This window comes from Chelon labrosus (genome assembly GCF_963514085.1).
Source record: "Chelon labrosus genome assembly, chromosome: 6".
Lineage (NCBI taxonomy): Eukaryota > Metazoa > Chordata > Actinopteri > Mugiliformes > Mugilidae > Chelon > Chelon labrosus.
In genome coordinates this window covers 16179360-16206356 of record NC_140342.1, presented here as the reverse complement: position 1 = coordinate 16206356, position 26997 = coordinate 16179360, and the positions used below count along the sequence as shown (strand labels likewise).

Below are 26997 nucleotides of genomic sequence, written 5' to 3'. Positions count from 1 at the left end.
AAACACAATTAAACGTAATTAAATCTAGTCAAATTCCCTTTTTAGGCCAGATTGATGTTTTGCTTTTAGTCGGAATCTAATCAGAGGAAAATACATTTAACTGCAGATTGAGTTATGTATAAAAATTTTCACTTATAAAAAAAAAACAAAAAAAAAACACACACCCACACGCAAAAAGAAAGTGTCATAACAACACGTCGCTGCAGAAGTTCAAGTGTACCGTCCTGAAGTGGAGGAAAAAAGGCTAAGATCTGTTTTTTACTTTATCTCCAGATCTTGAATAAAATTACATAGAAAAACAGACTACTATCGGGAAAAGAACTGCATTTTTCTTTGTGACGTCTTGACTATAAGGATTTCTGAGGTTCAAGAGAAAGACAAAATCACTTAAAAACATTTCTGAATCGCGCTTTTTTTTTTTGTGCGTCCATCGAGTCTTGAAGGAGTCTGTGAAGGAGGCTTAGGTCAAGAGTCGTTCCAGAAATCTGAAGTTATTGAGTGTATTCCTTATTCCTGTTGTTCCTCATAACGTCGTAGTTTGAACTCCTCCCGTCCACCACCGTAGGCCACGTTCATGATTAAGTGCAGCGTTGTCCGGTGAGAGCAGCGCCTGTCAGGTGGTGTACTTCAACTTGGGTGTCTGTGAATTGCACGAGAGGCCGGACAGAGAAGGGATCCCTGTGGTAGTCGCGGTGCCTTGGCTCTCCACAAACATCGGGTCCAGACAAGCAACTTTGGCAGCGAAAAAAGCGTGAATACAGTGAAGCACCGCGAAGAGGTTTGAGAACTCCAGCTCCTGAAAGAGGAAACAGATCAATACGAGCAATACGAGTAATTCATTTTCCAAAACCTTGTTGCTTTGAAAATCACGTCGACTGATCTTTTCACATGCAGCGCTCACACAGTCAAATTTAATTACCTTAGCTTCAATTGATTTGGAGTCTTGATTTTGGAATAAAAACTTGATCTTGCTTTTTCCGTCGTCGGACGACCCTTTCAGTTGGGAGAACTTGTATCGCCACAGCACGGCCTGAAATAAACGACGGTATGAATGTAACTGGAACACAACTGTATATCTTCCTTTACTGCCACCCAATTTGTGGACTTTTCTCTGTGTCACCGTTTCATGAATAATTCATGTTAAAAATCCACACGGATCCAGTGAGAAATGGGGCATGTCGGCAGATCAACTAGATACGGGCTGTTGTGAGATATAAACGTGTTATTTTTGCCACTGGGAAATTTAACCAGCCGCGGCAATTCCACCTGAAATAACAGAGCTTCAGTGATTGAATTAGGCCTGAGCTGCATAAACAAAACCTGCACAGTGAGTCAGCTTCCAGACTTCCAGGTAGACACATCACCACGCTTAACAATATGAATATCTGTGAGTCGCTGCTCAACTGTGCAAACTCTGCTGCGCTCACTACAGTTCTATTATGCACCGATCAGGCATAACATTAAAACCACCTTCCTAATATTGTGTAGGTCTCCCTAGTGCCTCCAAAACAGTTGTGACTCATCAGACAATGGACATGGGCCTTCTGAGGGTGTCCTGTTGTGTCTGGTAACAGAATGTTGACCCTTTGGGTCCTATGGGTTGAGGGGAAGGGCCTCTGTGGATCATCCCACAGATAATTGATCACTTTGGGATCTAGTGAATTTGGAGGCCAGGTCAACACCTTGTGCTGTTCTTCATGTTTTTCTGACTTGTTCCTAAACCGTTTTTGTGTGTGTGTCTGTGTCAGGCTGCATCCTGCTGGGGATGGCTGCTGCCATCAAGGAGTGTCATTGCTATGGGGTGGGGGTGCCTGGTCTGGTCTAGGTGGGTGCTACATGTCTAAGTAACATCCACACGAATGAATGCCAGGTCCAGAAGTTTCCCAGCAGAACATTGAATTGTCACAAAATGGTCAACGTTCTTCTCCTGTCAGTGGTTTTAATGTTGTGGCTGATTGGTGTACATTCAGGTTTGAATTGACTAAGAACAAATAACCAGGAAGTAAACCTAAAATCTAAACAGAAATGGTGTATTTTTCCATAACATTTCCAAAAGCTGTGCTCAGACTATAGGAGGCTTTATAATCCTGCTCAATTTTAAAATCAGGTTGCATCACACATTTCAGGAAGAAAAAAACTTCACAGATATTCTTCTCTCTACTCTCAGACTTGCACACACTACTGGTTTTGAAAATAGCTGAGCCACACACACTACAGGATGTTACGTAGACCATCCTGGCATATCAAAATGGGAGACTGCTGCGCAACAACTTGCGTTCTCATGCTCCACACTTCAGGTGGCAACTGCAAGCTGGTTTTCCAACAACCAATCAAACCGAAAGAAGAAGAAGAACTCGTCGCAACTTCATGAGACTTTGCAGTTACACAAAACAAGGCAACAGGCTAAACCAGAGTGGATGAGAAACTTCTCTTAGTGAGAGTTGCTAAAGTACTGTTGTGCTGTAAACTAGTTTGACGTACTGCAACTTAAAGAAGCCACACGCAGATAGAAACAAACTAAAAGAGAAGACGTCTTCATCAGCAATACAAGTAGCGCAAACGACAACAGTAATGTTCCCAAGGATCAGCAGCTCCAAAAGTCATTAACCTTTGAACAATGAGCCGTTACAGCCTGGTCCATCACTTTTTTGGGGTCCCCTAGAAACATTTCAGCGGTCGTTTGCGCTACTTGCACCGCATTTCTGTATTCGGTTGTGTTGTATTTGAAGCTTGTGTGTTTTCAAACTGATTAAAGAAATTTTCCTAATTCGCTTATGTTTTGGCCGCCATAGAAATCATCCAGATTTTAAATGCTAAATGTCAAACATGGATCTGTAAAACTCTCACATTACCAGATAATCTGCCAACCTCTGTACTGAGCAAGAGCCGGACCGGATTTCTCCGCCAGTTGTCGGGAGGCGTGACTATAGGAGCTAAATCTGAGTTTGGCCAGAGCTGAATAATTCATTTTACAGCATGATTGTCTGTTGTGGATCAAAATAAGATGACTCACATCCTCCTTATAGCCAGATGATTTTCTCATGCCCTTTCTATTGCAGGCAATAGTCAGTTCTGAATCAATGCCCTCATGTTCGTTCGCCGTTTCTCTCCTTGGATTGTTTACTGTTATTTCAATTCAGCTCTCAGGTGTCACATCTTTCATTAGAAAATGGACCCTCTAAACACCAACTGAGTGCTTCTGACCATCATTTGATGTATAAAGTGTTTTGCTTCAGATGTTTTATGTCTTCATTTACAGAGCAGAGTGCTTTTAATATTTACCCATTTATCTGGCCGTTTAAGGAAGAGTCACAGATGAGCTTACACCACACAGAAAGTCTTGCAGGCAGCTGCCTGTGCTGTGATTTATGCGCTTTAATATTATAAATAAATGTGCATTACGTGTCTTCATAGTGTCGTCCTTGTTCTGCAGAGATTTGTAGAAACTGCTTCTGATAAAAACTAGAGACCTGGTGGAACATCTCGCCGGGTCCTGAACCAGCAGACTACAGCTCTGCTTGTCAAGCAGTTGTATTTCTGCTGTTTCCGACTGTAACTAGCATTGCGTTTAAAATTTGCCAACAGCGGAGTTTAATTATGGAGTAATCCCACCCTGTATATTGTCTGCAATTGCCCGTTTACATATGGATTGTGTTTTGTGCATTTTTCCTCGATAAACAATGCTCTGGCAGCATGTTCATCATCCTTGGGGGACAGTTTTGCTTCACATCGCAGGAATTAGGGCCAAAATCTTAGAGAACAATATGGCAGCGCTTGTGTCCTGCTCATCCACATAATGTGCACCAGTGGAGTAGCCTGCATGGCACTGAGACTTGGGGAAAGGCCAAGATGAACTGCAGGCGGGAGTGAGAGGTTTGCGCTGGGGGGAACCGGCCCGTCAAAACAAATGTGCTCATACTCCCAAAATGCACACAGCGCTGAATAAGTTAACAGCACCAAAAAAAGAAAAGCGGAAGCTGAGGTGTCACAGTTAGTTTCATCACACTGTGGACAACTTTGTATTATACATAAGGACCTGTATTTCCATATTTGTATTGATGATGAAGGAGTGTCCTGTCCTTACCTTGGAAGCAGCATCAAAGCACACAAAGCCCATACTGAAGTCAATCGTGAGTCCCATAAGGTGGCTCTCCATGATGCAGGCGTACGTTTTACACTACAAAAACAGGAGAGCGAGATGTTACCCACAAGAGCTACACAAAGACACGAAATCCTCATTTGCTCTGATGAAAAAGGCCACGTGAGCCTGATCAATCTCTATGCTTAAACAGCTGAGCCAGAACCACGTGGCTAGATTGAAGTCATCACAATGCCCTGCACGTCTGCAGACCTGTATCCTCTCCACCTCCAGGAAAGTGGCCATCTGAAAAGCCTTTTCCCAGATGAGCAGCTCGCACTCCAGCTCCACGCTGAAGAACATGTCCTCCCCGCTCTCCGTCTGGACGCTGAAGCAGTGCCTCCTCTTGTCCAGAAGGTCATTGTCCTAGGATAGCACAGTACAGCTGCTGATCGGGTACGTATGGGATGTATGGGATAAGATAAGCCAGCAGCAATGCAGTAACCTGTAGCTTATGACTAATGTTTTTAATAGAGACGTCTTACTGTAATGTATGTTCTCGAAGCCTTATGTAACCAAGACAGCACGGTGTAACGGCAGAGTAAGGTCAACCTGTATCCGACTGAATCTGTATGATTTAAGTTTACCATAACGAGCGTCCACATAAATAGATGCAGATTAATTCTCAGGACGACTTTCAAAGTGACCTCGAACCTGCGCCCGAGTGCGAAAATGAAATCTAAACCTTGAGTGTCTCTGTCGGATAGGAGAAGAACACATGCAAATAAATAAATGAGTTATATAAGTGCCTTCCCCGGATTCAACTGTGCTGCTTTACATGCTTTATATGCTGTCTGCGTATCCAGTGTGAGTGAGGCTTCTCCTAAAGCTCAGGCAATAAAATAATAATAATGAGAAGGACAAGAAGAAGAATGTCATACCTTTAAAATCTTGCACATTATCTCATACACAGTAAAGCTTTTCTCTGCTCTGGTCCAGTCCCATGTTGTCACCTGAAAATGTCACAAAAATGTCCTGTTTGATTTTGAAGAATGACTTTGTTGGAGAGAAAGAACGAAGTAAAGCAGAAAAGAAGACGTTCACATCACATTTCTGTTGTATAACCTTTTAACCTTAAAGGGGAACTACCGTGTTTTACAACCTGGACCTTATTTCTGGCATAAACTACCATTGTTTACTCACCCATATAACTTTTGTGTCATTTTGTTCGGGAGATATTTAGATCTGCATATATCCATATAGCAGATAATGCGTTATTTAGAGGCTGCGTTTCGGTGCCCCATCCACTCCCACTATATGGATATACGCAGATCTAAATATCTCCTGAATGACTACAAATAACACCAAAGTTATATGGGTAAGTAAATGATCGTATTTTATGCCAGAAATAAAGTCCAGGTTGTAAAAAACAGTAGCTTTAGCCATTTGCATCCGTAAGAAATGCAATGTCTTACTTTGGTAGTAGGCTAAGTAGCTGATGCTAATGTTGGCTAACAGCTAACATTAAGGCAAGTTATTTCTTATCAGTTTGTATCAGTTTTGCTTTTGTGTTTTTTGTTAATAAGAGATGACACTTTATATACCTGCAAATCTAAGTTAGGGCTACACCAGCTTTGGTTTAAAACACAACTGCACCCTGAATTGGTGGTAAAACAAACAGCACTCGCCTTAGACTTCAACAAAACAAAACCGCCAGAACAAAATTAGCTTATAACAGAAACCCTGTCAAGGAAATACAAGTCCACTCTGCCTGCCACAGAATGTGCAAGATGTATAGGAGCTTCATTTATCCTTCTTCAATCATGTTCCCACTATGAAGCCGGTGCAATAATACCACTCAACGACCGGAGGTGTCCTGCTCCGACACATCTATTTTTATCTTAGTGAGACTCCAGGTGAACAAATTGCCAGTGATATACTTTACTTTTCAGTCCTGGTCTAGCTGCCATGGTCACAGTCTGGCAATATTGGCTGTAACTGACAAGAATCTGTGCTACTGACACAGTACGTGTGTTAATATGAAATATTATTCATTCATTATCTGCTTATCGTGTGGAGGGTCGATTAAAAATGTATTTTGTTTTCACGTTAAGCAAACGGCACTGGCAAATGAAAGCACAAAGATGAAAGATTTGGGGATTTTTTTGTGCAACTCTTCTTGAAAGACTTTCAACAAGCCTTTCCACTGTTGCTACCGTTTCAACACAGGGGATTGTTTTCCCCGAAAGAGGGCGCGTGTTGAAGCGAGCCACCTCTACATGACATGTCGCCAACCTCATCTATACTGCCGTGGGATGTTGACAGGCCATGCTTAGCAACTGTTGCCAAGCTACAGTGTGGCTAGCTGTTCGGCGGGGCGTGGTCTGATCACGTGATCAATTACTGCCAAACGGTTGCTAATTTCGACTGTCATCTTTCCACGTGAAGAGAAATATTCATGACGGTAACTAGTCTTGAATAATAAAGAGGCGTCTTGTCTCGACTTCTGAATACCCAGGCTCCTATATTCCACCGTGCACTCACATTAGCATTTTCCATTTATATCAGCACATTCAAGTTGAGCAGGCAATTTCAGTTATCTATCAATCTCTTCCCATCTCCCGTTCCATCGACAGCTTATCCCTCTTGTCATAATTACCTAAGTGGCTGGCAGAATGTAAACAGATATAATGATCACCATCAATCAAGTGGGAGATCAATGCGGCACAAATGATTATGACTGAGCCGCTTCCCTTTCTCCCAACAGGAAAGCATTTTCTGCCTCAACAATGCATTAGCATCAAATGAAAAATCCCCGACGTCAAGTTGGTTGGCTCAAAGGGGAAGTTGTTATAAGATGTGGCAAGAAGAAGAAGAAGAAGATCAAGTGTAAACTTACAGGAGGCGCTGAAAACTTGAAGAGTGAGGAACCCCTCAAAGCGAGGAACTTTGGTGAATACATTCGGTCCTGAACGGAGTCCTGCTCCTTCTCGTCGACCCAGCCCATGTAGATAATCTATCAAAAGGTAAAAAGAGATTGCTTAAAATTTTCAGTAAAGTCAACTGATTGTATAGTTGTCATTGTACAGTTTTGGGAAACCAGATAGTCCATTCAGAGACTTAATAAAGTAGCCCCTATTTTTATCACCATGTTGGCCTTTGGAGGGGATACAGTCATATTTAAAAGGCAGAAAAAGATTACAGGTTTTACGAGAGTTTAATATACTTTATATGTGCAAATAAAGATGGAAAAAAAGATACTTTCAGCCTAGTTGCTCAGTTATCAGTCTCTGCCTGTAGAGTCTCCTATTGCACTGTAAATACCGACCATGTTCATTGGGGGAGAGACGAGGCTGATCCATTAAAATTAATGAAACCTTTAATCAACAAAAATTAAGTCCGAACAATCACAGTCTTTCCAAAATTAACTTTACATGCCCATTTCTTTCTGTTTTATGGGGTCTTATTAGCAGGACTGTTTCTTGGCCAGGACCAGTAGCCAGAGACTCCATGAAGTTATTAGTATCGACGAAGAAACGGCCTGATGCATAAACTTCATGAAAGATGTTGAGTTTTACACTGGGATTTTTGAACATTCATTCATTCATCTTCTGTAACTGCTTGTCCTGTGAAGGGTCGCGGGGGGGCTGGAGGCTACCCCATCTGTCATCGGCCGAGAGGCGGGGTACACCCTGAACAGGTCGCCAGTCTATCACAAGGCTGATTTTTGAACACGACAGTGTTAATCTATCAGCTTTAGATGTGCCGATAATAACAAGATTTTTATTACTTTGGCAAGGCAAACTTTTTAAAGTCTCTTCTATGAAATCTAATTCAGAGTTTTTAAATGATACTGTCACTGATAAGCCACTATCTGGCTCAATAGTAATTAATTTTTAATAGTATTTTATGGCTTATGATTACCTAAAAAAAAAAACAAGATTTTCAAAAGTTGATGACTCATCCTGCACTAACTCGATGTAACATAACTTGATGTAACATAACTTGATGTCTGTTTTTGTTTTTGCAGGAGATTAAACACTTGAAGTCAAAGTATCAACGATGTCACACAAAAAAACGCAAAAATTGCAATAATACCACACGATAAATCAATTCACTATTGAAGACACACCCAGAGGTATTTCCTGTTTAGCTATCAGTGTGAAAGGTGCCTTAGTTAGCATAAACTATTACCAGGTCAAAACTGTTGTTGCGCCTCCATTAAAGGTTAATCAGCTATTTACAGTTAGAATAAACTAAAATAACAGTACATTATTTTATTAAATCTATTTATCATATATTTTAGTGAAGCATTTATAAGTTAATAAATACTTTAACCCCACCTGGGACAAGATGGATAAAAAGGTTAATGTCTTTAAGTTTTACAATACTGTGTGTTTTGTTAATCCCTCATTATCTTCAGACAAATACACACTTTGTTGATAAGTACATCTGCTGAGGACTAACTGTAAAAGACTTTAAGAATTCATTAAACTTACGTAACGTGAACTTTTTTCTCGTCACTTCACTCAGTCCAAAGCAAAATGTTCAGAGATTAGTATTCAAAACAAAAAGCAAATCTCCCAATGCAGATGTTCTGAGGCAACATTTCAGACGTCAAGTGCGTCACACCGTCGCCGTTGCTCATTAAAGTCACGGTTTGATTGCAGAAGTAAAATGTTAGTTTGCTTTTCTGTTTTGACTTTTTTGACAGATATGGGAAACAAGCGTGTGAAAGATTGGGGACAGGCGCGCCTCATGCTGTTTTAATTTTTTTAAATGAAATGTCAAGTGAATTCAGATGTTTTTGAGACGCAGCAACAAAGAGGAGCATCACAGCGGCGCTCACTAGGCCGAAAGACGACGCTGCCAGTTAGCTGACTGAAGGCACTTAAGTTGTTTTCTGATCATCTCTCAGTGGACGGACTTTAATGATGCAAACTCTCTCCTTTTGTTGCAATAGTTGGCAAGATAGGGCTGTGTCCTTTCTCTGACTGACGACTGGACTGGTTGGATTTACTCCTGATTTTTAAGATTAGGATGAAATACACAAATCAAAACAAACTGTAGATCTAAATCATTAACATGGCATCAGCTGCTGAATGAGGAAAACATCTCACCTGCTGGTTGACTGGAAAATTTCGGTTGATCTTCTTAACCTGTTAAATGTAACGAGAACGTCAGTACTTCATTAATACATCTCCTGAGAAAGTTAAAACACGTTTTCCTCGCAATCACAGTGACAGTCCTTCAAAGAACATGAATCACTGCATTCATGCGAACATATTAACTGCAGCGCTGAAGGAATCCTGCCGGAGATGCTTCATTTATTTCAATGCATGCAAATTTCAAAATGAGATAGACAGAGTCATTTCCACAAAGACCCGAAGGCTCTTCCTAAAAAAAACCCATTTAAAAAAATCCATTCTCTGTGTGGTAATAAAAGCAGGGAAACTACTGAGAGAGCAGTCAGGCTTTAAATTAAAACATTCTGCTCAGATCACAGGTATCATTCGCTCCTAATCCACACTACACTATCAATATAACTCTCTTTCTTAAGAGCTCAACACCAAATTAAGCCGTCCAGTCTCGATCCCGTTATCCTATAGAGGCGAGGACAAGTCGCAGCGGCTTATTGTGAAATGATGTAGTTTGGATCCACAGGAAAAAAAAAATATATATATAGATTTTTTTTTTGTCAAAGGAGGAACTGCAAAAGGAAACAGACTGATAACTGTGAAGATGTGAGCTGGGTTGACAAGTATGGGAGCAGTGACAGTGGGTTTGTTCAGTTTTAGCTGTGGGCTGCTCAGACTGCTGGTCGATCCAGCTTCAACACAAACCAGGAGAAGATTTAATTCCAGTTCTTCACATTAAAAAAAAAATAATAATAATCATGGACCTTACAAATAAGAATATAATAACAGAGAAACTGTGGTTGGAATCTGTGTGTGTGGAAAGTACTGCACTAATTCTACAAGTACTGCACCTGATCACAGTTTTATGCCGTCTTGAAGTACAAATATCTAAATTTCTTAATAATACATATAAGCACAACTTCTTAAAAAGCCTATTTAATTAAAAAAACGTGCCGTACCATCAGTGGCAATTCATCCAGGATCCAGATCATGGTCTAGGTGGGTGGTACATGTCTAAGTAACATCCACACGAATGAATGCCAGGTCCAAAAGTTTCCCAACAGAACACTGAATTATCACAAGATGGTCAATGTTATTTACTTCTCCTGTCAGTGGTCATAATGTTGTGGCTGATCGGTGTATTAAAGCATGCATACAGAGATTTACACACGCCTTTCTTTAGTCTTTTTCACTGCTAATATTCAATGTCTTGTTTTGTCAAGTTCTAATGTGCCTATACGCTTTATTTGACCCCCTCTTTCAACGTTACTTAGATAATTCTACTAATAATTTTGGCTTTATGTCTTCCTGTGTTCTTCCACTGCTACATTCACCAAGTCGTGCTGTTTAGCAGACAGCTAAACTGCTCTAAATTTAAACATCAGCACCTCTGAGAACAAATCACAGCAAGTTTTCACAGCTGGAGAAAGTTGGAAAGTTAAAGCAGAGCAGTGATCAAGACATGTATCCAAGGTCAAGACACAAAGACACATACCCTGGTGTATGCAGCAGCACGCCTTCAGAAAGAAAAAAAGCCCTGAATCATTAGCAATGAGTCATAATTTAACCTAATTTCCAAACAGTACATCTGATTTGATTCACAATCTCATGAGGGAAGGAGACGACTGCAAGACTTCAGCCTACAATATCTGCTGCTCTGCTATGCAGCTGAGAAGTGGGAGTATTCAGGAGCGATGGAGCCAATACTCTCTTCCATAATGTCTCCATGCTCATTTCAATGATGCATTCAAATGCTCCGGTAAACAAACTCAAGGGTGGTTTCATGAACACCGGGATGGCCTCCCCGGTCAGCAGACCTGAACATCACTGAGCCCTTTATGGGAATTTGTGGAGCGCAGAGAGCAGAGTGGATTTCCTCCGTCATTACTCAGAGAAATGGAAGCATTTTTCCCATGACGAATGATTTTCCTCGACAAACAGATGACTCTTTAAACATTAGACAGATAACCAAGAAGGTACTGACACTTCTCTGCAGGTAAAAGATGACCCTACTCTCCAAAGTAATACATTTTAAGGGCTATTTTGGTCAGCTGTGCCTCTTTTGCAAGAGGTCCAGTTTAATAAAGATTTTTTAACACCTACTGTATCTATAAATATTTGATATAAAACCCCCAAATCCCTTCTCTAGTTTTACAGATTAGTGTTTCTTGAGGCCTTCGTGGGGTGCTGGATATCAATCAGTATCAATCAATAAATCAGTTGATTTGTCCCTAAAGTGTCGTTGGTTTTGTAGCGGTGAAATTAAACCAAGATGAAATCACAGAGCCAAGTAACACATCATATAAACAAAAAGGAAAAATGAGTTCAGAGAAAAGTTAAATGAGGAGTAAAAATATGAAATTCTGAAATAGACAATATGTTGGATTGAATCCTGATTTCTGAAATCACTCTACCTCACAGAATGTAGTTGAAACATCGCCAAGGGAATAAAACAGTTCTTATATTTTATATTAGTGTTCAGTCACACTAACTGCATGACTCTAAACGTTTGAAATGTTGGTCAATGAGCTGATCGACTGCTTTGCTCTACACTAAAATATCTCAACAGCTGTTAGATGGATTACCAATACATTTTGGACAGATTAGTGATCCCCAGATGATGCATTTTAATAACGTTTGCTTTATAGCGCCAGCACAAGTTGACACTATCTGATGACTTGACCTTCCATTTTAGTCTGATATTTATGGTCCTCTCAGGACAGACTGTAATCACTTTGGTGAAACCGTACTGTAATTTGTCCTCAAGATAAAAAATTTAATTGTTGAGCAAATTAAACATCGAACCTGAGTGTTAGCATGGTGACGTCAGCAAGTGGCAAAAAACACCACTGTGCGTAAGTACAGCCTTGCAGAGCAGCTTTTTTTATGTTTTATAACACACTTTCAGGCTAGGATGGCTTGTTACTGGTAATGACTTTAATGTCCAGATAAACTCCAGAGTGAGGAGGGGAAAAGAGGGAAAGACACTGTTGTGAAGCTCCTGTGAATCAGGGCCTTTTATTTTACTCCACTGCTCAACAATAAAGTGCAACGCGTGTAGTAAGATGCTTGGCACTAAGGGCGCGTTCACGCCCAGGTCGTTGTTCTGAAGATGTGAGAGCACAACCCTCGGGTCGGTTTGTCTGGGCTGGTGTGAACACAGCAATCACATTTATTTCTGGAACAAATGAACCGAGCTGAGCCAGGTTGGAGAGGGCGGTCTCAGCCCGATCCTAATCGCTCTCTGGTGCAGTTAGTTTTCAGTGTGAAAACACGTTACCCACGGACTGATACGACTAGCTAATCGTCATACAACCAAGTAGTTTACCTGACGTGTCTTCGGAAGAGTGCACATCCAACAGAGGTGTCTGGTGTCCACAATGCGCCTTCTAGTCGTTTGTACATACATTTTTTCAACACGAAGCCTAAATGATTGGTCAAACGGAGCATGTTGTTCAAATAAAGAACCATAGAATAGCAATCAATGCCAGTGACCACACCTGAAATTATGACTAACGACAAGACTGTTAGCAAGAACTAGGGTTGCAAAGGGGTGGAAAATTTCCGGTAAATTTCCAGAAACTTTCCATGGGAAGTTAAACTGGGGAATTTTGGAAATATTCCAAATTAAAAACTTTCCATGGGAATTATGGGAATTATTGGGAATTTATGGGAATTAACTGGAAATTGGGGGTAATTTAAACAAACTGTATCATATCCAAACATAAATGTAAATATTTTTTGTCATAAGCAGACATCCATGCAAAATAATACAAAAACATGACATTTCAAAAATAGCTTTCATTTAGCACCTAACTTACCAGATAGTTAGCTACTGTATTAATACATTTTTATTTAATATTTGCAAGTTAAACATTAATAACGTTATAGATCAAATATATTTACCCCATGATATTATCAAAACTTACTTGACTTTATATAGTCCGCGGGCTCAAATGTGTGGCTTCAATAGTCTTGTGCTTTGAGCTCAAAAGTGTGGCCTCCAGGCTTCAAGAAATCACCTGTGCATGTGATGGAGGAATGCACAGTGCATGTAGGGGGCGTGGCCTCAATAGCCCTGCAGTAAGCAGTGCTGTGTGCATGTGATTGAGGAGTGTACTTGCATTAAATCTGGTTGTTTTAGCCAAGACTATGCTACAATATATTCCCCCCAACTACATTTAAGTTCCCTGTTAAGGGCCAACCTTCAATTTTGTAAATTTCTTATTTATTCCTGTTTATTCCCATATATTCCCGTTAATTCCCGTTAATTCCCGTTAATTCCCATATATTCCCGTTAATTCCCATGGAAAGTTTCCAACTTTGAAAATTCCCGGAATTTTGCAACCCTAGCATGAACATAGCATTGAAGGCGTTAAAGGGGAATTACTGTTTTTTACAACCTGGACCTTATTTCTGGCATAAAATATGATCGTTTACTCGCCCATATAACTTTGGCGTCATTTGGAGTCGTTCGGAAGATATTTAGATCCTCGTATATCCATGTAGTGGGAGTGACTGGGGCACCGCAACGCAGCCTCTACTGTAAATAACGCATGATCCGCCACGAAACTCCTTCATTTCATCCAATATTTTGTTATCATACGTTAGTGCTATACCCCACTGCGTTGCGGTGCCCCAGTCACTCCCACTTTATGGATGTACGCGGATCTAAATAGCATCCAAATGACTCCAAATGACACCAAAGTTATATGGGTGAGTAAACGATCGTATTTTATGCCAGAAATAAGGTCCAGGTTATAAAAAAAACACTAATTCCGGTTTAAAGAATTTTGTCTCGTTTTCCCTGTGAACACGATCCCAACCAAGGTTAAACGCAACATTGAAAAAATATTGTATTAATTGCTCTCTGAAATGGAATGAAATATATGTATGACAACACCCTAACATAAAACAATATCACCACTTTCTACCAGGCAGTGATACACTTTTTTATGCAAGAAAATTTCCCATGTCACAACTCTCAAGCTCATATCACACACACATAACATACAAGGCCGCCTCCCTAATAGGGAAAGGCTCGGCCGGTTTCCCAGTGCTTTCAGTAAAAGTAGCAGTTGTTCAAAACGGTGGCAGTCACTCCTACGCAGAGAAACTCAACAGCTGACCAGCATTTTAGCAGCAACATTTCAGAATGATGCCAACCCACCAGCGCAAATATAAATGCTTATGACATTGTAGGCCATTTGCATAGTAAATAACTCGATAATAAACCGACCTTGGACAGAAAACATATCAAATGAGATAAAAATGCTTAAAAAACACAAGTAAGAGGTAAAGACGTGTTTGATTTCAGCAGTAATCTATACATCCTAAATCCCTCTAGCTCACTCACACACCTCAGTAAATGCCAAGGACAGAGAGAAGAATATATTCTCCACATTGTGGGAGTGAGTCATCAGTGTTATGTTTAGTACTTCGTCCACTCCAATTAACCAGGACTCCATTATTCCCCCAAGACTCTCACACACACAGACATGGCTCACACACACACACACATCCACACCAAGGGACACACGATAATTACAAATCTCTGTTTGTCAGTGCCACTCACGCCATGTCATATTCACAGACTTATCTCTTTCTAGACTGCAGCTTAAAAATGCCTGGAAACAGGTAAAAATAAACACAGAAAAGAAAGGAAAACACACCTAAACACACTGTTTAACACGTCTAAATGAGACACTTTTCCCTCATATTTTGCAAAAAACGATGGAGCTTCCGAGCAGTATTTGTATTTTGCACCCCCGCTGAGCATCGTCACTCATCTGGAAACACAAGAACACGCTTTGTTTCTTTCACTTCAGCTGAGCAAGAGCTGGAAACAAATATGTTCACAACAAAAGTAGGAATGCAACATCGCTACTTCTTTGTATCGTGCTGCCTCTTCGTGTCGTTACAATAGTCCGTGATGAATTATAGATAATACATGTGCGTGGGGTTACCTTGGGGGGAATAAGAGCAGCACAATGTGACTGTTGTTGTGTGACCTCAGGCACTCAGAAATAAGAATGTACTTTAGTGTGGAGGCGCATTAGTATGTGTCTACAGTACTTAATGTCATGACATTTGCAAAGGGACTGTTAGACAATCAAATTACAAGTGTACAAAATATCGCGCTGGTTTACATGGGGGACCACGAGAGCTAACGACTGTTATTGTTCCTTACTCACATTGTGCTTGGTGAGATTTGAAATGTTGCTCGCTATTGCCTGAAGCCAGTCCAAGCAGTCTTCAGCAGTGGGGAACTGTATGACTCCACTGCACACTCCGTCCACGGCTATGACCTGGAAAGCATTTTTCCTGAAAGAATAGAGAAAAAAAACATAAAGATTACGGACAACATTTGAAGAGGCCTTTCTTGCAAAACAACGTGTCACTTCCTGCTTCTTTTTTCAGGTGGTCAAAGCTCTGTCATAAAACATTATTACGTTTAATTTCACAAAATCAAGCTGGAAATTAGAAAAAAATTTCGCAAACAAATCTGAAACCTTGGACAACTGAGCAAAGACTGAAAGATGCTCAAATTTAATTTTAATCAAATTTAATTCCTGGCCTCACAAGCAATGTCTGCAACATAAGGGTGTGTGCAATGTTCTGTTATGACCAAAAATGGGCCAAACCACAACTGCGGCCCATTAATGTTCAATCCACAAGATTACAGTTTCTATCATCTACAGTGCGGCAATAATGGAAATGCATTTATTGACAGCTTAATGGATTCTTATGTCAAACAGGCAGACCAGTTCTGTAGCACATGCACAGAAAATATATCTCAACCCAGCGGGGAAATGATGCAACGTTGTGTTTTGGTTCTTGTCCCTGTTCAAGCAGATTTTTAATAAAGGAACCAAGAGGAGTAAATATGAAGTCACACAGACTGACAGGTCTTTTTTATTGCTGTCACTCCACTGGAAAAAAAACCAAAAAAAAAAACCCTGCGTAATTGAGAGCAGGTCAGTCCACGCTTTAATGCTTCTTATGTGTATATTTATGTGCTCTGCTGGCACCAAGAGCTTGAGCAGAAATAACTAATTATGAGCATTACTAGCCTGAAAACATCGACTGAATGTTATGAATAATGACGAACGAAGCAGGTCAGAATGAATCTGTTCTGAGATAATTATTGTGGGATTGCTTTTTAACTGACTTCACGAACGGACAAAGTACACGGAAGAAACGCAACTCAACAGGAGGCAGTTTAAATTGATCCGATTTTCTGATTTACACAAATACCTAGATCAGTAAAGATTGATTATGTGGCTTCGTATCTTCGGCAGTTCACAAGTGCAGATAGATGTATTTGTAGTCCAGTTTTTCGGTTCGCACTAAAACAACAGGTCCAGTATAAAAAATACCGTGGCTTCTCCATTTTGGAGCAGATATTTTGTCTGCTTTGAACCAAAAAATATCTGGTAACTTGCCCAATCACATCGTGCTAACCAGACAAATTAGTGAATTTTAACCAAGACAAACAAGTTATGTGTGAAAGAGGCCTGTGTTTCAGTGGATATTCTGCACAGTGGCCTATTTAAAGATGGAGCAGTGTGCTCCATTTGAAAATCCCCAAGCATTTAAAAAAGTAAGAGATCGCAGCACTACCATCCACTTAAAGGGAGAAACCAGCTCTGCAAGTGACACCGCTGACACTTTAAGATGAAGTCCCTCAGCTCACCTGCAGACGTCAGAGCCGGGAATGTACTGCGACAGGCGCGAGTGTAGCAGAGGAATAAGGCGCAGGTCCACCCATCTCTTCTCAAAGCGAAGCCCTGGGGATGTGGGCCAGGACGAGCAGGACAGCGTGTCCTGCAGAGGTGTGAAACACAATTTAGAGGAGCTGCTCGTTTCCCACCTCGCACATTTCAAACGTTTCACATGTCAAGAGCCTGAGTCCTGCTGCCACTGCAGCTGCTGTTGTTGCAGATGCACAGGCAGACCAGGCGAGCACAAGCTGCAGATTAAAGCTGATTCACCCTCCTCAAAAGATAAAGATAGAGCATCGTGGTTATCAGCGAGCAGTGACAGTTGCATGGAAACAACTTTCTGGCACTGGGAACGCGGCTGCAGGTTACACGAGGACAGTTATTGGATCAGTCAGTCAAAGAAGAGGTTAATGAAAAAGTACCGTGTTGTTAGGATGGTAGTTCAAGTGGAGGCCGCTATCACACAGCGGAGAGGAGGTCCCACTACTCTGGTCGCTGGGGATGCCTGAAAAGTACACCAGGAGCACAAAAAAGCACCAATAAATCATCATCATCCAGATTTGGAGAAACACCTCCATCTATTCCAAGGCCTCCCACTGCACTGAATCAGAGCCATCAACAAAAGAATGTTACTTTGTTCTGCTCCATTGTGGGCTCCTGCTCTGTGCCAATTTGTATTCAGCTGACTGGCTGAATGGCCAGTCAACCTGGCCTATATACGCATATGAAAGGATTTAATAAATGCTTTCATGTCTGATGACGGGCTGAAGCTCTCTCATGCAAGAGCAATCAACTGCTCCACAATAAGCGGAGTCAAATCTCTCAGTTTATTCGTGAGCATCTTTTGTGAAGTTTGTTCTTTCCTTCTGTCTTCTCTCTTTTTACTCTAAGTCTAACAAACTGAGCTTTTCTTTTTGTTTTTTCTCGGAGTGACTCAAGTTTATAGTTTCCAGGACAACTAAATTTGGTCAGAAACGAACACCAGTTAAAAATACTCTTGGCTAATTATTTTTCACAGCAGTAATGTCGATTATGTACTTAGACCTAAAGAGCTTTCTTACATGTGCAGTCCTCACACAGGGGCAGTTTCAAAAACGCTGGAGTCTTCTTTAGAAAAGAGACCGTGAGAGTCACTTCTTCTCCAGCGTTTCTCAAAACCTGGACCTAGAAGGCAAAAACAGGAGAGTATTTTTAAAGCACGAGCCGTAAACCGCCAGGTTTTCTGCTGATTGCTTGCTGTGATGAAACATGGAGCGTCAGTGTCTTAGCTAAGAATGGAAATCCAAGATAAGGCGTTTACACGGGCTGCAGGTTTCATGCTCCTAACTGCAATGCATTTCCTACAGTTGATTTTAAGGAGGAAATGAAAGAGAAAAATTGTCTTTACGTGTCAAAAAGATACAAATCATAAAGTGACACAGGATAAGCTGTTGAAGGAATTGTTTCAGTGTAGGAAACTATGAGATATGAGCTGACAGCTTACCACTTCCTCGTGGCGATAGCTTCTGACGTTTATTCCATTTATCTGAAAACAACAGTAACACGGTTACCTTGAATAATATTGCTGGCATCACATCACTGTAGCTCTATCTTCAAAATGATTAACGAGGCAAGCACAATAATTGTTATGGCATCTGTGCTGGTAACTGTAAACAGGAGAGACACATCTACAGTTGCCATGAACACAGAGCGTCTTTTGGTTGGGTTGCGAAGGTTTCCTCTGAATCACATGAGTGAGAGGAGACTGGCTGAAATACACGTAACAAATGAGAGACCTTTTATGCCTATGGGGATACATAATTATCATAATTATTCAACGGTTCTGTGGACACATGAAATATTAAAGCTACAGAATGTATAATTCTGACATTAAAGGGCCATTTTACCTGGAGGATGCCGTCACCAATAAAAAGCAACCCAGAGAGTTCAGCTGGAAACAAAATAAAAACCCTTCAATAAAAAGACGAATTAGAGCAGCAGAATGAAATGTGTTCAAAACCTTTCCAAAACCGACATCGTACCTTTTTGTTCTTTTGATATTTTTGATATCACAACAGGGATTTTATGCTCCGCTCCACCCTGAGGAGACAAGTCAAACCGAAGGGGATCACAACAAGGCAGGCAAGACGCGCTTAAGAGTGACAGCGAGTCATTGAGATGACGCCGTTGTCGCAGGTTGACAAGGAGATGATCAATAACACTCGGTCAGACTTCATTTAAAGAAGTCGGAAAGGAGCGAGCCTAATCAGCCGGGATCTAAATTACCTTGATGCTCAGGCCAAACCCTCCAATCGTCTGCCTCCTGATCGTTACAGTCCTCTCCTGAACAAAGAGAGAAGAGATGAGTTAAAAAATTTACTTCTACATTCGTGTTTCTTTCTGATGTGCATTTGTGCAAGTGTAAATTAACAGCACTGTATCTTTGAGTGCAGTGTTTTCTGCAGCATGCCAACACAATAAGTAAGCTTTGATTGAACGTCGACTGAGATGTGTTTCGTAAAATGTTGTGACTACGCTGGAAATAACGTCACTTAAGATCAGAGATTCATTTGCACATTTCGTGACCCAGAGACGGCAGTTTTATTAAAAAGTTCTCTCCCTTTTTTCTTTTAACGACACGTCATCGCCATGGCGTGGATGCCATTGAACGCTAACAACCGTCAGACTCAGGGTGTGAATCTGTCACCGCTAATAACACTAACACATTTTCTTGAACATAAACACTTAAACACTTTGCTTATGTCTGTGAAGGTTCTCAGTCATCCAGGTCACAGCATATCCAAAAAGAGAAAAGTTTCATCTTCGACTCTAAAGGACTGGTGGGGAGTTGAGGTTTAAATAAAAACATCTGTAGGTGTTTCTCATCAGAGACTCGCTTTACTGGTGTGACAGAGTTTATGCTGCTGGCGATGGGTCTGAGTGGGGCTCCTTCCTTGTCTATTTGGGGAGTCCATAAATACACAGCGGCTTCCTCAGGTTATAACCGGTAGTAAAGATGTCTGCAAATCACTTTCTCCTTTTCATATTGTGGTAGGTGGTTCACTATTTTCGTCACGTAGGTGTTGCTTGGATCTCACTTCAGCATGTAGCCGTGTCAATGAGAAGATTGCGGTAATCTGCTGTATTCAAACCCACTGTTCCTCTTCCTTTGTAGGCTGCTAAGATCGTGACGTCCCTGTCTCTTTGTAGTGACGCTAGGGCCTCCTTTGCCTGAATGGCGGCAGATTCTGCGGCAGCAAAGTTCAGTCACATGGCTAAGACACGTTTCTCCATCTGAGGGAACTCCCTGTCAGACAGGTTCTTCACCCACTTCTCCTGGACGTCCTGCTGTATGGTGTGGTCGTCCTTTTTTCTCTCGTGTCGGTTCTTCAGATTTGTGTGAATTGTTGTGCTGTGTTTGCAAAAAAAAAATGAAGGTTGTGGCCCTTCACTGTGGAGCCTAGGCGTAGGCTGGTGGGAATTATCTCATGTTGCCTGCATCTTAGGTTGAAACGTAGGTGGTTCCTGTAGTCTGCAAGTTTCCTCGATGTCCAATCACACTCCTGCACTAGTCAAAGGGTGCTTGTCTAAAAGTGCGTGGCAATACAGTCTATGAAGGTTCTCAGTCATCCAGGTCGTGGTATATCCAAACACGTTAAAATGAGTAGACTTGTAGATTTTCTTGAAGATATTTCATCCATGTAGCTTCTTCAGTTCTGAAGGGCTGGTGAGGTGTTGGAGTTTAAATGTTTTTCCTTTAAAGGGTAACTGCTGTTTTTTACAACCTGGACCTTATTTCTGGCATAAAATACGATCGTTTACTCACCCATATAACTTTTGTGTAATTTGTAGTCAGTCGGGAGATATTTAGAGCTGCGTATATCCATATAGTGGCAGTGACTTGGGCACCGAAACACAGCCTCTAAATAACGCATTATCTGCCGCGAAACTCGTTAATTTCACCAATATTTTGTTATCGTACGCTAGTGCTATTCCCCATTGAGTTCGGAGCTACCTGTTATCATCATCTGGGGTGTGACATCATCCGGTGTCTGTAGGTCAATCTACCGACCCCAGTGCCCCAGTCACTCCCACTATATGGATATACGCAGATCTAAATATCTCCCGACTGACTACAAATTACACAAAAGTTATATGGGTGAGTAAACGATCGTATTTTATGCCAGAAATAAGGTCCAGGTTGTAAAAAACAGTAGTTCCCCATTAACCTTTTTGGATATAACACTTTGCTTAGTTGTCTGTGGGCGGGGTATACGTAGTGAGGTTTTTTGAACACTTGGATTTATGGCGATCTCTAGGTGCTGGGACCGATCAGTGGATTGTATTACAGGAAACTAAGACAGGATAGTCAGAAACATCTGGCGAACGAAGCATCAGGTGCTAGTGAACAGACGTGCGGTGTGTTTTAATTTCAACGGACACAAACTAGCCTTCATCTCGCTGCGCGTGTGTGGCGATCAATGCTATCAATCATTCACTTGCAACAACCTCCAACTTCCAACATTATTCAGACGCTTTCAAGGTAAAATTAAGGGAGGCCAGATTTTTTAACACCAGCTGTTTGTAAAAGCTCAAATTTTGCGTCGTCTAATTGCGTCGGCCTGGGAAGAAGCAAACTACAAATTATGCAAGAGAAAGAGTAATTTATGAAAATGTGCATGGATTCATCAGGTGTCAAAATTAAAATAGAAAGTGAGAGCATCTTAAATTTAGAGCCACGGGTTTAGACAACCACGTCAAAGTGTCAAATTAAAAACACGTGGGACAATTACAGTAATCACTGACTGAGGGGAAAAAAGAAAGTTAAATAATGTGTCTGTAAATCCACACAGAAAGAAAGACAAGAGAACGACAATAATAAACTGGAGGGCCAGTGCAAGATGGATTTTGTGATACATTTTCTTATTTTAACACTTTATGGGGCAAAGAACCATATGTGTTAACTTCAGCACAAATTTTAAATGCCTCTCAGTGAGGTTTAGAAGCATGTGGTTTCCTCCCAGCCAATCAGCAAATATTCTCAGGCCAAATCAGGGTCAAATGTGGTCTGCAAGGTCCACCTCTGCATGAATCCTGAGCGTAACTGCTTTATTAGGTACCATGAAGAAGTGTCCTAATGTTGTCTAATGATAATGTGCCTGAATCAGCACTTCTGTTCCTGTGGTCTAAGTACATGTTTACATTTATTTACCGCTCAAAGGCAAGGAACCATAGATGATAGCTTCATTGACTTTGATTTTCTCCATGTTTTCTCCAAAATGTCACAAAAGTAGAAAAGTCCTTCCTGTGCCCTACAATAACACTCTGGGGTTGAAATTTAGAATTTCCCAGTATGTCAATGATGTGCCATATAAAGGGTTAAGTTTGTTAACAGGTCTCAGGTTGGCCAAGAGAGCTCAACGCACTGCAAATTACAAAAAGGTCTCCATCAGATTCACAACACAACCAAATACATAAATGTAGTCCAAGTCACGCCGTCAACAATAGAAACGTTTCAAAAGATGGATGAACCTGGCTGGGCCGTGCTTGTTGCTCAAAGCTTTATGACTTGATGATCACTAAAAGGATCGAATGCGAATTATGTATTTTGTCAGATTATTTGAATTGGCCATTAATAAGCAAAATGTTTATCAGATTTATTTCTTTTCAGTGTCCTCTGTGAACATTTCTGTTGTTGTTGTTTGTGGTGCTTGCATTGCGTTTCTGTATTTGGCTGTGCTGTGAGTATTTGCAGTTCACATGCTGTCAAACTGATAAAGAAGCACTAATTTCTAATTAATTTAGTGCTGACGAAATGCAGGGATGCAATCATTTCTTAAATTAAATGTAAATGTTTATCTGGACTTAGTCACCGAGGCTAAAAAGTCCACACTCTGATGTCACGACACACTAACACATTTGCTTGTGTTTGCCCTTTTCATTGATTAACTATGTTTCCGAAGACACGGACCTCCATTTGTCTTCGAAGGGTTTTTCTTTTTACCCAGTAAAATGTTATTGTATTAATAACGCCATTACGGGAAAGGTCATGGACTCGAGAGAGAAACTGTGCATTTAATAATGTGAAGGAAAAGTTGTCAGACGTGCTAACAAGTGAGATTTGAATGTTAAACTCAATACGCCGAGATCCAGCGGGCGAATCACGATTTAATGACAGCATTTGATTTATGAGGAACAGATTAACATAAACGCAGAGTGTGTTCACTGTATCTCTGTGTTGTAACCTTCATTATTGCACAGTGCTGTATACTGATTTCAGTGAAGTGTGGCGCGTCGGTGGTAATTATGACAACGACTGGGTTACTTACACTTGAATAAAAAGGCTCTCCTGACACACAGATGACATCTTGTTCTTGAATGGTCAGAATATCTTTGGCCAAGTGTAGTCGAATATTAAACGGCTCCTCATTACCTTCTTGCATCAAATAAATCCCAGTCTTTGTCTGCAAACAGTCAGAGAGATACAATCATTCATCATCCCTGCATGACTAAATTAACTGGCCATGAAATGAAATGCCATTGAGAATACTCCTTGCAGGATGAACATGGAAATTAGGAAGCAGAGTTTTGGTTGTCTATTATCTTCCCTTACTACAGTTCTTGTTAATGCTAATGTTGGAACCAATAACCATATTCATCACTCTCAATAAACACACATCGAGACAACGAGAAACTCTCGAAGAAGCAGATACGTGTTGTGCCCTCTGCATGCTTTGTTTTAACCCAAATTGTATCATCACAGTGTAAGCTTGATGAAAATTATGACAAATTAAGAAGCTGTGAAATTAAGTGGCTCAAATCAAGCTCTACATTTGAATTTCCCTGCTCTACACAGAGACGAGCGTGGGGGACTGTGTGTGTTTCCAATGATCCGTTTAAAACACGCTAATCTGCATAAATTTGCATTCTGCGTATCCGTCCTCCTCCCCGGCTAATTGTGATGCCCCTCCTGTCCTTGACTTAAAAAGGTCTTAATAAAAGAAGCACCTTCACCTGACGAGACTGCTAATAGAAGAAAGCCACCAGTGTCAGCATCCTTGTCACCCGGGATACGCCACTCATCAGTTAACAAGACAGCCAGCTGCTATTCTTAGAGAGAGAATCTCTGAAAACTGCAGGTCATACTTGAATCAAAGTCAGTTTATGGAGCATATTATCTTTCACCCGTAATGAGGAATGGGAAGAACTGAGCCTCCGCCTGCAGCTGCAGCGTGAGAAATGAAATGAGGGAGGCATTAATTCACGTTATTTGAAGTAATGCGTGTCTGTGCGCGACTCATTAGCCGAGCAAAATGAGGTCAGTAGTGCCTGTATATTAGCCGGGTCAGGCAGCGTCTCAGGTGACTGAGTGTTGTTTGTTCTGCTGTGGCGCTTGCAATGCAAATAATAAGCCTTATCGCTTATCAGATTTTCTGTTTGTCTGTTGCTTCACTTGGCCTGAATAATCAAGAGGCGCATGCAGAAAACGAGGACCCTTACAGAGGGTGAAATTAAGTTTGTTTCTTCTGCTTTTCTGACGTGTTAAATGGTTTAGTCCAGCGGCTTAAGGAGAACTTCAAGCATGTCATGTAATTTCATGAAATGAAAGTAAAATCCAGGTTAAAAGAGAAAGGAAATTCATAACTCATGACTGAAAGCAAAAGCAGCTCACTCATAATATTTGTATATATTCTGTGTATAGGTTATAAACCAATAGCTCTAGATCTGTATCGGCCGGTTGAAGATGAAATTCACTGATGCCAGTTTAGTGCTGGCTAACTGTTACTATTAATGATTATTTGTCTGACTCGGACGACCCACTCGTTTGTAGTTATTGATTAATTACTGTATGATATTTTATTGCTTTTCTAATCGATCTTTTACATAAACACTTCTTCTTTCACTGTGTTTGGTCCGAAATGCCTCGCACAGTCCTTTCAATGAAAGCAGCTGTTGTTCAACATTTATTAGATCCAGTTTCAACATGGAGACTATTGTTTGAATTACACAGAGGAAGGGCCTGTTCAGACCTTCCATTAAGATCCGATCTGGGCTATACGATCATGTAAAAGACGGGTGTGAACAGCCAGAAGATGCACTGATATCGCATTTGAGAGATCTGATCTCTGACCACATTTGGAGGTGCTCTGGCTCGCATGTGTCCGCATTCCCTTGTTAGTGTGAATGCAATGCGTCCTGAGTCGCATTAAAGACCGCCTATACTCAACAGGGGTGCTCCTGTGCCAGCGGTGTTTAGCCTCATTCATTCAGAAAAAAAATATACAACCGTTATTATAAATGATGGCCTGAAAAGGAAAACGCACCATGAGTGATGTCTGTTCATTAATAATGTGAGCCTTTTAAAATATTCTGTCCCTGTAGCTGTAACTGCGCCCCAGATGATGTCAGGATTTATTTGCATACAGAGTATGAAACTGAGATTGGATCTGGGGATACATTTGGAGAGGTCTCCAAAAACTTACCTAAAGCTGGTCACTTACAATCGGATCTTAATGCAAGGTCTGAACAGGCCCAAACTCAACAGCTCTGACTAGCTGGCAACTAGCGATTCAGCAGCATAATTACAGATCACTGCATTCAATTGAAAGAACACTGTCCTTATGAGCCAAGAAACATCAAATCAAAAACATCAAATGGGAATGAAGAAACAACAAAAACATTCATTACTTTGAGCTCCCACATGAGCCGCTCAGATCTAAACACCATTGTGTGAAGCACACAGACAAACTCAACACAGCTTATCTGCCCTCTACTTCAAGAATGATGCTGTCCACTATAAATGTTTACAACGGCGTAGGCCACAGCTCTGCGTAGATCCGTCAGCGTCTTCGCTTGTTGCTCAGGATGTCAGGCAACTTGAGCTCAGAAAGTCATCAAATAATCCATTTGTGCAATAGATTAATTTAAAAGGGAGGCATTATGTTTTGCACAGAACCTAGATTTAGTGTAGGTGCTTTGTGCTACACGGCCGTTCCAGCCACAGTCTCTCAGATAAACTGCGAAGTTTAATGCTTTTTTTTTCCTCTACTGCCTGAAAATGCCCTGGCCACTTTCTATAATCATGGGCGAGTTGTTACATTGATTAAATCCTACCAACCTCTTCATTTGAAGTCTTGAAATCCATGTGCTACTACGCAGTGAGGGATACTGCAATGGAGAAAAACAAGACTGAGTTAGGCAGTGGAGACAAATGCTTAATGACACGACCGGCTCGCTGCAGCAAAACCACACAGCAGATTTAAGCCAGCATTGTTAGCAGGAGGTCTGTTTTCATTATAGCCCTGCGTCTCTTATACGGACAACCGAGAGAAATAGATTTTTTTCATTGAAAATAAGCTTCTTCAATTGAGCAATCTCAGGAGAGACCATTAAGCGTTAATGAATAATTCATTAGCTAAGGTGAGAACCCAGGTATCCTAATAAATGTTTCAATATCCAATCAAGTGCTCTCAGACATGAACTGAGCTAACGCGGGGAATCTTGTCAGTGTCACAGCCACTAAAAAAACTAAAGGAGTGGCACCCCCAACTAATGCCACATACTTTCTAAATCCTCTGACTCTCTCCTTACACAAGTGGTCTCGAGGAATGTTACGCGGAAGCCTCATTTGCATAAACCAGCTCCACTCAGTTTTAATCAGACATGACTGCCACTTGACTCGACAGAAACGAGTACAGAACAAAAACTGGCTCGCGCTTGAATTATGGAACCTCTGCTGCACGGGGAGAAGCAGACTTACCTCAGCAGAAAGGCCCCCGGCTCTTTGTTTGTTGAGGTCTAGCCATGGAGCAGCGAGATGATCCCTGATCTGAGCCCTGGCAGAAGGCCTTCCCGAATCATGGCTGTCAGCGCCGGGCGGTGGGAGGGCGATGCTGTCACTTCTCCTGACTGGCTGTTGTAGTTCTTCCCAGGTGGGCAGGATGAGGCTATCGTGCGGCGAGGCTTCTCTCCTGGAGGTGCCTTGTTCATCTGTGGCCGTGCTGCAGTATCGGGAGGAGGATGTGACTAAGGTACCATCCTGATAGAGAAACTACTCGAGAGCTGAAACAAACAAAAA

At 41.2% G+C, this 26997-nt stretch overlaps 1 protein-coding gene across 2 annotated transcripts; it reads right to left on the bottom strand.

Moving 5' to 3' along the window:
• Positions 1-220: 220 nt before the first annotated feature.
• sntg1 (syntrophin, gamma 1) lies at positions 221-26456 on the bottom strand. Of its 2 annotated transcripts, none has more exons than XM_084545881.1 (17): positions 26038-26456; positions 23249-23383; positions 19206-19262; positions 18962-19019; positions 18827-18870; positions 18424-18465; positions 18002-18104; positions 17363-17445; positions 16913-17043; positions 15411-15540; positions 9199-9237; positions 6978-7094; positions 5020-5091; positions 4352-4504; positions 4037-4177; positions 920-1030; positions 221-796 (listed from the first exon to the last, which is right to left on the bottom strand). In XM_084545881.1, the coding sequence occupies exons 1-17, from the start codon at positions 26062-26064 to the stop codon at positions 614-616; spliced, it is 1626 nt and encodes a 541-aa protein (XP_084402007.1). In that variant the 5' UTR covers positions 26065-26456; the 3' UTR covers positions 221-613. The 2 variants fall into 2 exon arrangements, with proteins under 2 accessions (XP_084402007.1, XP_084402008.1); XM_084545882.1 differs by having other exon boundaries at positions 4085-4177.
• Between the last annotated feature and the right edge of the window lie 541 nt (positions 26457-26997).